The sequence below is a fragment of the Adiantum capillus-veneris genome, chromosome 18 (genome assembly GCF_014529385.1).
Source record: "Adiantum capillus-veneris isolate H3 chromosome 18, ASM1452938v2, whole genome shotgun sequence".
Classification (NCBI taxonomy): Eukaryota; Viridiplantae; Streptophyta; class Polypodiopsida; order Polypodiales; family Pteridaceae; genus Adiantum; species Adiantum capillus-veneris.
In genome coordinates, this window is record NC_140948.1 from 117,302,587 (window position 1) to 117,317,705 (window position 15,119).

At 41.1% G+C, this 15,119-nt stretch overlaps 1 protein-coding gene across 1 annotated transcript; it reads left to right on the forward strand.

Annotated features, from left to right (window-relative positions):
* Positions 1 to 12,787: 12,787 nt before the first annotated feature.
* On the forward strand, positions 12,788 to 13,364 carry LOC147436271 (uncharacterized). Its single transcript, XM_086487842.1, has one exon. The coding sequence runs from the start codon at positions 12,897 to 12,899 to the stop codon at positions 13,362 to 13,364; it is 468 nt and encodes a 155-aa protein (XP_086343968.1). The 5' UTR covers positions 12,788 to 12,896.
* Positions 13,365 to 15,119: the final 1,755 nt, after the last annotated feature.

Sequence of the window (15,119 nt, forward strand, 5' to 3'; positions counted from 1 at the left end):
AGAGAGAGAGAGAGAGAGAGAGAGAGAGAGAGAGAGAGAGAGAGAGAGAGAGAGAGAGAGAGAGAGAGAGAGAGAGAGAGAGAGAGAGCGCACACAATCAAATCTTCAGTCGAAAAACCAGGTGGTGGAGCTGCATTGGCCATGGATTGCCCAGGATGTGAGTGCAAAATCAAAAGATCGTTATACAACATGGAAGGTACTTAGAGAGCCAGAGTTTTTACGAAACGGAGCAAAATTGTTCAAAACGGAGAATCGTACAAGAATCCTAACTATCTCTTTCTTTTTTGACGTAGAACTTGAAGGTGCTTGTATCTTTCGAATGTTCAAAGGCTAGCAGCAACAAAACGCGTTCTTCTTCTTTTCAAATTGAGTGATGGAAGAGGCAAGTCGATAACTGAGAATTTTCATTCAAAAGAGAGAGAGAGAGAGAGAGAGAGAGAGAGAGAGAGAGAGAGAGAGAGAGAGAGAGAGAGAGAGAGAGAGAGAAAGAAAGAGAGAGAGAGCGCACACAATCAAATCTTGCAGTCGGAAAACCAGGTGGTGGAGCTGCATGTGGCCATGTATTGCCTAGGATGTGAGCGCAAAATCAAAAGAGCGTTATACAACATGGAAGGTACTTAGAGAACCAGAGTTTTTACAGAACAGAGCAAAATTATTCAAATACAATATTTATGGCTTTAAGAGATCTCTGTTGGAGCTATATATGGCTCACTCTACTGAACTTGGTCTCACCTATATATTTGTATCTTGTCCTCAATATGAATCAGTCTTTGGGAGCGTATATGGTGTGTCTCTTGTCTCGTCTCTCTCTCTTTCTCTCTACATCTCAACATGGTATCAGAGCGGTAACGATCACGCGCCGATTCAATTCATGGTGACAACAGTATGTGTATGCGATTCGCATGTAAGATTCAAAATTGCTACAAATTTTATTTTTGAGCGTTGATTCTTGTTAACTGTGGTTGTTTTGTGTTAAGAAGAATATGATTAGTGTTTTATGTGGCGTTTATTTATAATCAATGTAATCGTTGATTACGTTTTATTGTTAATGACACCCTGAACTTCATCTCAATTTTTCTTGCTGTTCTGCTCAAAATTTGGAGAAACGGGAAAAGCAATAGCACTTTTCATCCAAAACTTGTTCGTCTCCTCGAGCTCTTCGATTTGAGTTCTAGGTTTGCGTCAATCGGAGTTCGCAGCAGAAAGTTATGCTGTTTTTACTGCAATAGAGCTTGACGCAGCTTTCTTCGTCCTACTTCATCGTGAAGCGTCCGCGATCGTTTTTCTTATTTTGGCGTTAACTTTTTCGAGAAGATTTAGCTTTTTGCTATTCGTATTGTGGCCGTCAATCTTGCGTCTCACGCCACTCTATTTTGAGGACTCGTTTATTATTAACGTCTCCTTTACCCTGTCTTTTTTGGGTGACGTCTCTCACATCTTTGGACGTTCCTTGAGCATCCTTCTTACGTTTATCGTTGACAGAACGCAGTACTCATATCTCTCTCATTCTCAATTGCGGCCTTCACCATATATGGTGTGCAGATTCTGCGATCTTATCTTATACGTCTTCTTGCAACAAGATATGGCTATGAATATTCTCGTCAACGGCTTTCCTTCTGGCCAGCGTTCTGTTCCTCCTTTCCAAGGTCAAGGGTTTCCAGGCTGGAAAGCAAAGATGTTGTTAATTCTTGAAGGCGATGAACTCTCCGATGTTGTTCTTGGAAATCGTGTTTGTCCACCTCAGCCTGTTGATACGGATAATGATAACGTGCTTATCACTGAAGGACCTATATTTGAAGATTGGAATGTTGCCTATACGGATTGGCAACGACGTGATAAAGCAGCTCGTCGATATATTCTTTCTGCTCTTACTGATTCTCTTTTGCTTGATATGTATGAACTGCCTACTTCCCATGACGTATGGAAGTACCTTATTGCAAACTTTCAGAAGAAATCTGTTACAGAAATACTTTATTTGAGAGGGTTGCTTAACAAGTTACAATATGAAGTTGGTACTGCCATGACGGGACATATTGAGTCTTTCAAATCTATTATTAATCAACTTGCTGCTGTCGGTGATCGTGTTCCACAAAAGCAACTGATTACACTTCTCCTTGATACGGTGAAGGACTCTTCTTATGATAACATTGTTACTATTCTCTCTAATAAAGATGGTCTTGATTTCGACCAAGCTTGCATGTCTTTAATTGAATATTCTCAACGTCAAGAACGTCGGAATGCTGGTCACGATACAACTATGATTTCACAAGAGGAGACTGAGTCACAACAGATGGAACGTGCTTTTTATGCTCGAAGGCGTCCATTTCAACGAGGAAACCGCAGAGGTGGCCGTCGCGGTAATATTTTCTCTCGTCTCAAATTTCCTAATAAGCAATGTTCTTACTGCAACAGAAATGGCCATACTGAAGATGATTGTTGGGCACGTCAATATGATGAAGAACACAATATTACCACAAAACAACCACGTTTATCTAGAGACTCTTCTTCTTCTTCTTGTGAATATTGTGGACGATCTGATCATCCCACTCATATGTGCTATAAGCGTCGATTCTACACAGATCGGAATAGAGAATATGCTACTGAACATCGAAACAACATTGTACCAGAAACAAGCTGCGTCCTATGTTCAGTTGCTCCAGACAGAATACTTCATGTACGTGATGGATCACTTTTTATTGTCGATTCTGGTGCTACAGGAAATATGACATATCAGTCTAAGTGGCTCCATAACTATCATCCACTGCCAGTTCAATGTGTTTTTTATCTTGCTGATGATACTACTTGTCAAGTAAAGGGTATTGGAGACTTATATCTTGGTACCTTATCTTCTTCCACTCGAATTTTTCTAGGAGTATTACATGTACCAGATCTTCAACGTAATCTTCTTTCAGTTGCTAGACTTGTTGATCTTGGTCTGTTTGTTGGATTTGATTATACCAAATGCCGAATTGAGAAAGATGGACAGACTATAGCCACTGCTCCTCGAAACGGTAATTTGTTTGAACTCTCTCTCAACGATGCTGTAGCAAATATTGTCACTGCTCCAGGTGATCATGATTGCAAAGTATGGCATCACCGTTTTGTTCATGCTGATTTCTCAAAACTCCTTGATCTTTAGCGTCGTGATCTTGTTCATGGCATGGATCTTAAAGCCCATCCCCATATGGGAATTTGTGAGTTTTGTGCTCTTGGGAAACAAAATCGTAAACCCTTTCCTCTTTCAAATACAACTCATTCTCATGACATATTGGATCTTGTTCATACTGATATATGTGGACCTCTACCTTCTTCGAGATCACAATATCGCTACTTCATTACTTTCATTGATGATTTCTCAAGGTATACGACTGTATTTCTACTTAGACAAAAATCTGAAGCCTTATCTGTTTTCAAACAATTCCACAAGGCTCCGGAACTTCAAACTGGTCGTCGCCTTAAGAAGCTTCGTAGTGACAATGGAGGCGAATATGTTTCTCAAGAGTTTGTGAGTTACTGTGCTGACAGTGGAATTCATCATGAACACACTATTCCATATTCGCCTCAACAGAATGGTGTTGCTAAACGAAAGAATCGCACTATTCTCAATGCTGTAAGATGCATGCTGATTCATTCTGGCTTATCTCGTGTTTTCTGTGCTGAAGCTACTTTGACAGCAACATTTATTCAGAATCATCTTCCTACTACTGCACCCTCTGGTAAGATACCCATCACAGCATGGACAGGTGACATTCCTTCTGTATCTCATTTTCGAACCTTTGGATGTATTGCTTATATTCATGTTCCCAAAGAAACACGAACAAAGCTTGATGATCCTGGTCTTAAAGTTATTTTTATTGGATATTCTGACACTTCCAAAGGCTACAAATTCTATGACCCTTCCTCCAAGAAAGTAATTGTGAATCGTGATGCTACTTTTAACGAACAGCTTATGGGAGGTTCATGGTCCATGGATGATTCTGATGATACTAAATCATTGCTTCAGGCTTTTCCATTTCTTTCAGAAGATGAAACTCTTCCTATAGAGCAACTTTCCTCCTCACAACCATCCATTCCAAATGTTGCCAATGATGATATTGGTATTTTTGTTGATCTGCCTATTGATTTTGAACATGGCTCATGTCATGTTTATGATGACGATATTGCTGATAATGCTTTTTCTACTTCTGAAGATCCCGTTACTTATGATGAAGCTATCTCTTCACCACAAAAGGATCAATAGCAAGAGGCTATGGAAGCAGAGTACGATTCTCTTATCTCTAAAGGTACATGGATACTAACTGAATTACCTCCTGGTCGTACAACTATTAAATGTAAGTGGGTGTATAAAACAAAAGTAAAAGCAGATGGATCTTTTGACAAGTTCAAGGCGCGTTTAGTTGCAAAAGGCTACTCCCAAGTAGCTGGTGTTGATTATCAAGAGAATTTTTCACCAGTTGTTCGCATTACAAGTGTTCGAGTTTTATTGGCATTTGCTGTTCAATTTGATTTAGAAGCTCATCAAATGGATGTGCGAACTGCTTTTCTTAATGGTGACTTGGAAGAGGAAATTTATATGGAACAACCAAAAGGGTTTGTTATTCCAGGTAAAGAAGACCTTGTTGCTCAACTCCATAAGGCACTATATGGTCTCAAACAAGCTTCGCGAGCCTGGTATACAAAATTTGATCTTTTTCTCACCTCTAAAGGATTCATCTCTTGCTCGTCAGACCCCAACTTATACATAAAACGCCAAGGTAGCAGTTTTGTGATTCTTGCTCTTTATGTGGATGATACCATCCTTGTTTCCAATGATTTGGGATTTCTTCAACAAGTGAAAAAGTTATTGTCTTCTGCATTCGATATGGTGGATCTTGGAGAGATTCACTCTTGTCTTGGCATTCAGATCCAATGGAACCGTACAAAAGGTATTTTATTCCTTCGACAGTCAAAGTTTATTGCAGATACTATTCAAAAATTTGGTATGGAATCTGCACATTCAGCCAACACACCTTGTCTTGCGAGCTCTACGAAGAATACTTTTGACAATGGCGGTCAACTTGTCACAAATCAACCTTATGCTAACTTGATTGGATGTCTTCAGTTTGTTGGCATGAACACTCGTCCTGATATTCTGTTTGCTGCTAACTATCTTGGACAACATCTTGCATGTCCTTCTCTTGAGCATTGGTCTGCTGCAAAGCGTGTATTGAAATACTTGAAAGGCACTACAGATTTTGGTTTAGTCTATCGACGACAACTCACATCGGATTCTATGCAATCTCTTTCTCTTTTGGGTTACACAGATGCAGACTGGGCAAGCTCACATTTATCTATGCGATCTACTAGTGGAAATTGCTTCTTTATAAATGGTTGTCTTCTTTCTTGGACCAGCAAGAAACAACGTTGTGTTGCAGTTTCTACGACTGAGTCAGAATATGTTGCGGCATCACTTGCAGCTCGTGAGTTGATCTGGCTTCGACAAATGCTGGTTGATATTGGTCACTCTCCTCTTTCTAGCACACCCTTGCGGTGTGACAACCAAAGTGCTATTAGTCTTGCAAAAGACTATGTTCAACATAATAAGTCAAAGCACATTGCTGTCCATTATCATTATGTCAGGTATGAAGTACGCAAGGGAACCATTATGGTTGAACACTGTCCAAGTGACCAGATGATTGCAGACATTTTGACCAAAGGCCTCAATGAGTCACGTTTCATCCTCTTGCGCTCGGAGCTTGGAGTTGCTTCGGCCTCACTCTTTCTAGATTAGCTTCTTTTCTATTTCAATAGATTTGTACATATGACATTGTAATCTTTTAGGTACCATGCACTATGCACACTCCACATTTGCACCTTGTGATATCTAAGTCACTTGAATATTTGTACATAGATTCACAATTCACTTTCACATCAGCACCGCTGGTTCATATTTCACATTGTATAGGGGCTTGGGTTTTTCCCTTGAACTCCCCAAGGGTTTTTTCATCCAAAGCTAGAGACCTTTGTTTGAGTGGGGGTGTTGGAGCTATATATGGCTCACTCTACTGAACTTGGTCTCACCTATATATTTGTATCTTGTCCTCAATATGAATCAGTCTTTGGGAGCGTATATGGTGTGTCTCTTGTCTCGTCTCTCTCTCTTTCTCTCTACATCTCAACAATCTCTCTCTCTCATCCTCACGTACAGGGATTCAAAATTCACGTAATCACTCAAAATGACATTAGAGTGAACATCTAGCTGGTAAGGTGAAGCTTTTGTTAACGTTGACAAAGTCATGCATTTATACTAATGGATGAAGGGGGAAGAAACCAATATCGAAAAACTCCAGTTTATACTCTCTCTCTCTCTCTCTCTCTCTCTCTCTCTCTCTCTCTCTCTCTCTCTCTCTTTGTTCACACTGTAAACTACCTCACATTCTCTAGTCATGTCCATTCCCCGCACACCTCGGTCTAGAGGTGCACGGAGATCAGAACCACCGGGTTATAATCTCGTCTATATTGGTCAATGCCTATATTTGTGGGCACAAGAAATCTACACACCCACGTCTACATGATACTGCATGTAGTGGACAAAACCCCTTTGCCTCTTCTCTAGCTGTAGCATTTCACATCACCTTAACATCTTTTCACAGTAGATTTTTTCACCGTTCGTCTAACTCTAATTTTTGTACTGTAACTCGAAGTTAGACTCTAATATAAAAGCTCAATCCAAAATATTATCTTAAATCTAACCTAATTGAACATGTGGTGATTCGCTCCATTGAAGGGTAAAAGACATACCAAAGTCTTCTCAGCTTTTAGAGCTGCAATGCGAGATCTAGAGTGCTCCTCCTCTGACAATCTGTAAGCTTTCTCCAGTTTGCCCATCAGGGAGGTGGTCTCTCCCAGCATAATTAATCTGAGAACAAAGCGATCAGCGCTTGAAAAATTGCTACTCCCATCAGTCAAGATCTTGGGAGCAGCTCTCCATGAGTGCCTACATGAAAATCTAAATCTAACCTTATCTTAAATGATAAAAAGAAGAAAATGGTATAACCTTTCTATCACCCAAGTATGGTAGATTGGTTATGCCATTTCCCTCTTCAATAACGGGTAAATAACGTAAATAAACCTAAATCTAATATAATATAACGTAAATCTAAATCTAACGTAAATAAACCTAAATCTAATCAAACGTAAATCTAACTAAAAATAAACCTAAATCTAATTTAACGTAAGTCTACATCTAACCTAATCTTTAACGTCTTTTGGGATAGTTTCCTACGACGTTAAAACTCTCTTCTTCTTGTGTGTCTGTGTGGCTGTGTGTGTGTGTGTGTGTGTGTGTGTGTGTGTGTGTGTGCGCCAATAAAAAGAGAAAAATGGTATAACCTTTCTATCACCCAAGTGTGGTAGATTGGTTATGCCATTTCCCTCTTGAATAACAGGTCTTGAGTTCAACTCCTCGTTGGCTAGATCTTTAGGTCTTTTTAATTAGTTTCCTACGACGTTAAATTAAACTATCTTCTTCTTGGGTGTGTGTGTGGGTGTGTGTGCACGCCAATAAAAAAAGGTATAACTTTTCTATCACCGAAGTGTACTGATAGATTGGTGATGCCATTTCCCTCATGAATAACAGGTCTTGAGTTCAACTCTTGTCGACTAGATCTTTAAGGTCTCTTGGGATAGTTTCCTACGATGTTAAGACTCTTCTTCTTCTTCTTCTCTCTCTCTCTCTCTCTCTCTCTCTCTCTCTCTCTCTCTTTTCCTCTCTCAATGTGTGTGTGCATTCTTTGTTTATGCATGTGTGTGTGCGTTTTTTGTTTATGCATGCTCTCTCTCTCTCTCTCTCTCTCTCACAAAAACACAATGTGTGTGTGTGTGTGTGTGAGAAAGACAGAGAGAGAGAGAAGGAGAGAGAAAGAGTTGAAGGGAACATGAGAGTGAGGAGAGAGAAGGAGCATACCTGGCTCTCCTTCCTCTCCTCATGTGTGTGTGTGTGTGTGTGTGTGTGTGCTGAGAGGAAAGAGAGAGAGAGGGAGAGCGCGTGCTACCTTGCTTGCTTGAGCGCGTGCCGAAAACTTAGATCTGAGATCTGAGTTTAACTTAGATCTGAGATCTGAGTTTTCGGACGCTCTCGGTTGTTTTTTGTAGCCCTATTGGCGTCGCTATAGGCGTCGCTAAGTTACTTGTAATTTAGCGACGCCCATAGCTAGGCCTATAGTGAGGCCGTGGTTTTTCACATTTGAGCGTCGCACTCGGAGCGTAGCTACTATTAAGTACCTCTTGTAGTGTGCTTCTCGTAGAAAGTGACATCCTGTAGTTTTGATTTTGTTTTTTCATGTTGCCTTTTTATGTTAGTCATTTGTCAATAATTGTACGGGTTATAGACACTGCCACACATTAGTGTAAAGACCACCCTTTTATATTTGGTTTTGAGTTCTTGTTTGTCTCACAGTGATAGTTGCTTGAGGAAAGTTGTCATAATAGCTAATATCTATTCCTCCTAAATGATTTCTCATGTTCAACTGATCATTTAATATGGGGAAGTACCAAGGGAGAAAAAGCTAGAATATTGGTTAAGCTGGCAGACCTGTCACAATAGGGATCCACAGGAGTGAAAATAGGGATCCAAAGGGGGGGGGCATTTGCAAAAGAGCAATGTGCACCAATGGGCTTCAAAGACCCTAAGGTTCAGCCCATTAAGACTTCCAGATTGCTAAGGTTCCAAAATTCAAAGGTTATGTTCAATGGTCAAACTCTAGGTAATTGGATGCTTGTGGGAAGACTCAAAAGTCTTCCCACATCCCTATCTTGGAGGGGGCAAGCCCTTTTAGTAGGGGATGAGAGAGAAACACACACACACACACACACTCTAGCAAGCTCCCTTTACACAAAGGGAATAGGGGACACATGTCAAGTCCCTAGCCCAGTTGCCCCCAAGGTGCATTCAAATCCTATTAGATGGCCATAGAGGTGGACCAATAAGAATTAGGCTAGAGTACATTTAGTTTAATTCATTTAAAAACATTTTATAAATGAACCAATAGAAATTAAGCTTTCGAGAAGACTATTGGACAGTCTTCGAAGGGGTCAAATGAGCATTCAACAGCCTAATGGCCTGCACGATTCCTATTGGCCAGAAGACTAAGGGGTTCAATGAGAGTTTAATTGCATTATTTAAATAATTAAAGCTCTCACAAAAGGGGAAAGGGGGACACATGTCACAAGGCTATCACTTATGATTCCTAATTATCATTGGCTACGCTTTGCAGGGTCCAATAGGATGACAACATGAGTAAAAAGCAAGAGGGGTCGACCAAGAGAGAGAGGGGGATGATTTTGGCAAGACATTAACACATACACACTCACACTGTCTCATGTGTGGAGTAAAGCAGACTATCTCCTTCTTAAGCTTTAATGGAAAGCTCATCATCTACTCCAAGCTTGTGAGAAGGGAGGCCTCCACCACCAACTCTTGGCTTTGTGATGCAAATCCAACCAAGAGCCAAGCTCCAATGCATGCTCATCTCCTTTACCATGCTAATTACTAATCTATGCTAAGCTATTATGAGTAATTATGTGAGGAGACATACTTCTTTCTCGTAAGAATACTTCTTCCTTCTCTTGATCTACTCTCCTACCCCGCTAGCTCTCACCATCTTCAAAGGTGTGTGAGGTCTTGGGTCTGAGACCGTGAGGGAATTGATGTTGTGTTTTACAAGTGTGAGCTTGGTGCTTGAATCTTCCATCTTCATTGCACCAACAAGTTATTGAAGGAACACAAAGCATTGTATTGTATTCTACTCATAGTTTCAGGTGATTGAACTAGCTCTGCAATAGTCTGTGTCGAGTCCATTGTCAGTGGTTGAGGTTTGAGAGGGGGGGGGGGGGGGGGGGGGTTGTTGCGGATTCAAGCGCTTTGTTTGGTGTCTAGCCTGTGGGAACACCTCTTCATACATGCAGAGGTTTAGTGGAGATTGCATGAGTCAAGGAGTGTTCAATATCACTCCAGAAGGTTATATATGTAGATGTAAAGACATTTTAATACAATAGCATACAACGTTATTTTCCGTGCAATATCGACTCTCTCTCTCTCTCTCTCTCTCTCTCTCTCTCTCTCTCTCTCTCTCTCTCTCTCTCGTTTTCTCTGCAAGCTTGCTTGCCATGGATTCTGCATGCCACCATCCTTCCTAACACAGGCACATCAATTAATTGTTCTATTCTCTCTGTTTTCAAGTATTATCTATGCCAAACTAGCTAAATGTAAATTTCTATGTTACTTTCTCCGATGAAGTACTCTCTCTCTATGCTCATTTGGAACTTATTCTTATTGGAATGCTCATATGTTATTATTTTCCGCTACACACCAGTTACTAGTGCATTAAATGTCACACCCTTAGTGGAGGTGCCGTTTTTTCTTCCTAGTTTGAATTTGACATCTACCACTAGGTCCAACGTTTGTTTCCATTTAAAATAACCTATTCAAGAAAGCATGGAACAATGAATACATATCTAAAGTGACAAAAACAATACTCACGTATTATCAAACAAAGGATTCTATGTTTGCCCAATACTCTAGTATAAGACAATAGACCCTTGCTTAGCGTGGAACATATCAAATATCAAGAACCAATACTAGCCCCTAAGCGAGATTCTTGGCTCCATCAAATCATTTATAAAGAAGCATGAGGGAGCAAGAAACATGTAAATTACATGTGTTGCTCAAATAATAACAATCTCAAGTGACTGCAATTTTGTTTCTAAATGTCCGCAGGTATTAGCTACTAACCACACTCAACCCACAATTCAAAGAGGTGAAGACTAGTGACTCAGTAGCCTTAGGCGAGCTTATAAGGAAAGAAGATCGTCCCTAAACTAAGGACCTTCATCCCAAAAGGGCCCTCCTAGCCAACATGATAAATCATATTGATAGCCATGGAGATTTGAGAGAGAGAGAGAGAGAGAGAGACACACATACACACACATACACACACAGGAGAGAGAAGAGAAGAGTAAGCCTTTTGAGAGTAATTAGCCTTGCTTTATTTCTTGCACACATATCTTTTCTATAGAAAAAATCTACATTTTTTAGCCCCTTTTGCTCCTTTTCCTTTTTATATGGTCTCATTAGAACTCTTCAATTCATCCCATTTTAGACCTTTCCTTTAGTTCGTTACTCCTTCGGGCATGTTGAAGCCCCATTTCTCCTTTCTAAGGCCACCTTCTAACATTGGCCCTTGTTGTCTTCTTATTTTATTTGTTTATAATGGCCAATTCTAAAGAGTGAAAATCATCCAAGTAGAAAAAAATTCATTTAAAGTTTCATGATAGTTTCAAAGGCTGCAGGCTTTGTTTTTCTGAGATTTTCATCAACTTTTATTGTTCAAAATGACATAAGATTGCACACAACATCAAGGGCATGAATACATTTAAGTCATGGGGATGAGCCTGTTATGTATAACAATAAAATCGATCATAAACAATTTCTCTTTTACTAGTATACACATTCCCCCATGTGCTTGCACATGGTTTGCATTGAAAACTTGAAGTTTGAAATGGTGTCCACTACCAAACCATGGAGAAATTAGTACATTGCAAAAAGTCATTAACTTTTGAATTCTGAAAATTTAAGGGTATCCAATTATTATATTATAGCTCTTTTTATAGCCTTATTTGCATCAAAGTGCACCTAGAACAACTAGTGTTTTGACATCTTCTTGTTGTGAGGATTTTGCTTTGTATGGTGGCAACATCATGCTCATCCAAGGTTGTCTCTAGCTCATGCACTCTTTGAGCGGCGACACATGGAGGAAACTATGGGTTTCCCGGAAAGTTTTTGCATTGTGCAAGAGCCATCGAGTGGTACAAGAGCTTCGAGTTTCTCTCGTGATCCATATCTGAAAGCTTTGGATTATTAATTTTTTGCATCGTAATTTAAACTTGTTTGTTTGGAAAAGTAAAGAATCTATTAAAAGGAAAGAAAAGTACAAGAGCCCAAGGGATTTAGGAAAGGGATGATAAAAGTTTGAACTTTGACGACATCTCCAATGACATCACTGTATTTTAGCACCGAGCAAGCCAAAAACATCTCCAACGACATCTCCAATGACATCACTGTATTTTAGCACCGAGCGGGCCTCTCTCTCTCTCTCTCTCTCTCTCTCTCTCTCTCTCTCTCTCTCTCTCTCTGTGTGTGTGTGTGTGTGTGTGTGTGTCTCGCAATTAGCGACGCCTGCTGCCGTATTCGAGGAGGAAGCTACAGACTCTTCACAAGCTAGCGCTAGCCTCGAGAGAATCTTTAATCCAACTAATCTATACACATACTAACTAATATTACAGGTACTGCAGATGCATGAAGGGAAAGGCTAAAGATGTGCACAGAAAATGCACCCTTTGCTCCACCAAGACATGGTTGATTTCTTTTGAGATAAACAGAAATTTATGAAACAAAAAGGGTTTACAAGGACTCAAAGGTAGTAAACCAGGGTTAATTTTTGACAGCATGCTTGCCCTTCAAATTTCCCAAATTTTATGAAAATCTTAGCATTTTAGTATTTTTCGGAAGGGAAACTCACATTTTGACGCGTAGGTACATTTTGACGCGTATGGCCTTTTGTAGGCTAAAAATAATGACGATGTCTCTCTCTTTTCCACAAACTCTCTCTCTCTCTCTCTCTCTCTCTCTCTCTCTGTGTGTGTGTGTGTGTCTCGCAATTAGCGACGCCTGCTGCCGTATTCGAGGAGGAAGCTACAGACTCTTCACAAGCTAGCGCTGGCCTCGAGAGAATCGGCCGGAGGAGGAAGAATCTTTGTCGTCTGTGGCACTCCATAGTATATATACGTCCTTCATAATTCGGAGCAGCAGCGCACAGTTGTCAGTATCTTAGCAAATCATTAGTGCATACAGAATTAAAATGGCGGCCTCCAAGCGTGCCCTGCTCATGCTCCTGTCATGTGCCGCCGCATTGATGTTGCAGGGAGCAATATTATTATTCGCCTCACCCGCAGCGGCACTAGCACAAGGACGTGATCCGCCCGGCATACTGCTGTCCTCGGGCCTAGCGGCGCTGAAGTCCCCTCTCTCCACAGACCAGGTGGCTACCTACACGCAGCAGCTCGCCTCCTCCGGCCGCTTCACCAATACTGACGAGTTCTGCAGCCAGGCCCACATCCTGTGCGGCGCCACAGCCTCCTCCCTCGCCTTTAACAGCTGCACGCGCATGTCCAGGCGCCGCAGGCTACTGGACGACACAATCCTCCAATGCCGTAGCAAGCATGCGGCGGAAGCCGTGACCACCCTGGAGCTCTTCTTCACCCGCTTCAGCGATATGCAGCCGGGCAATACGATCACACCATCGTGGACCAGCCGCTCACCATACTGAGCCTGGACCTGGTCAGCCCCGCTGGCACCAAGCAGTACTCCTGCCACACCATGTCCTTCGCCTTCACGGCGCAGTACTGCCACAACCTGCCTAGCACCAATATCTACAAGATGTCGGCCAGTGTCACCGACAAGGCGTCAGGCAAGATCACCACCTACGACAACCTCGGCGTTTCCTGCCACCTGGACACCAGCGGCTTCAGTCCCAACCACCCGGCCATGCGCAAGCTCAACATCAAGCCCGGCCAGGGCGAGGTCTGCCACCTCCTTGTCAACGCTGTCGTCTACGCCGCGCCTAGCTCATAATTATACAATTATATAATAGCTAACTATCACACAAATATAGTGAACAAGTGAAACTGTGAAAGTATATATGGCTCCAATAAAGTCAAGCGGATAAACAGTTTTACTTTACTCTTTATTACCTCCATGTTGTTTTAGATGTCTACACTAGAAGGTCTTTTCCCAAGTGTCTCTCACTCATTTTGAGCTACTGCTCTGGTTGGTGCTGTTAAGGGCATGCTAGTAGCTCATGGTGGTTGTCGTTAGTGGAAAGCTCAACATCAAGCCCGGACAGGGCGAGGTCTGCCACCTCCTTGTCAACACTGTCGTCTATGCCGCGCCTAGCTCATAATTACTATCACACAAATATAGTGAACAAGTGAAATTGTGAAAGTATATATGGCTCTAATAAAGTCAGCTGATAAGCAGTTTTACTTTACTCTTTATTACCTCCATGTTGTTTTAGATGTCTCTCACTCATTTTGAGCATGTTAAGGGCATGCTAGTAGCTCATGGTGGTTGTAGTTAGTGGAAATGCTTCATAGACTTCTTGTGACTGGTTTTGTGCATAATCAGGTAATCATATGTGTGTGATAACAATGAATAAGCTAGTTTAATGGCTCCAATAAAGTCAAGGCTATAAACATTTTTACTTTACTCTTCTTGTCATCTAGCACCAAATTACTTCCACCTGTTGTTCTATATGTACAAAAAGTTTGGGGAGAAAAGGTCTTTTCCCAAGTGTCTCTCAATCATTTTGATCTACTACTCTAGTTCTTGCTAAGCTAGGTGCAGTTGAGGGCATGGAACCATGCCATAGCTAATGATCGTTGTCGTTAGTGGAAATGCTTCAAAGAATTCTTGTGATTCACTACGTGCATAATGACGTAATAGTATGTGTGTGATAACAATGAACGAGCTCTCTCCTTTGTACCCTCAAACATATTTTCAATTTAATCATATGCCAAAGTTCTCCTAAGATGAGCTCCAAGAAACATGTGAACAATTCGAACAGAGATCCACAAGCTACCCTCTCATAAAATGACACATCCCCCTTAGAAGGGATCAATGGTACATGATGCTTGACAATCCTACGCCGTGGAATTGAGAAGGAGAGGAGAAGGTGGGTGGCTTGGGGTCTTGATCTCACAACCTTCCTTTTGGGAGGTCGATGACTTACCAACCCACAATCACATACTATTTAATAGTCCCTAACCTAGATTATAAGGAGGTTTAACACTGTTTTAATGTTTGAGACTTTGGTCAAACGTGAGCTAACCTCTACACATGAAAGGTAGCTCTTAGGCCCAAAAGTATACTTTAACTAATTGGTTAAGTGTTTTGCTCATGTCCATACTTGTGCTAAAAATAGCCGATGATAGTTTCAAAGCGTGGAGAATTGTTTTTGAGATTCTCAACAACTTTTATTGTTCCAAATGATGTAAGATGGCACACAACAGTAGGGGCATGAATA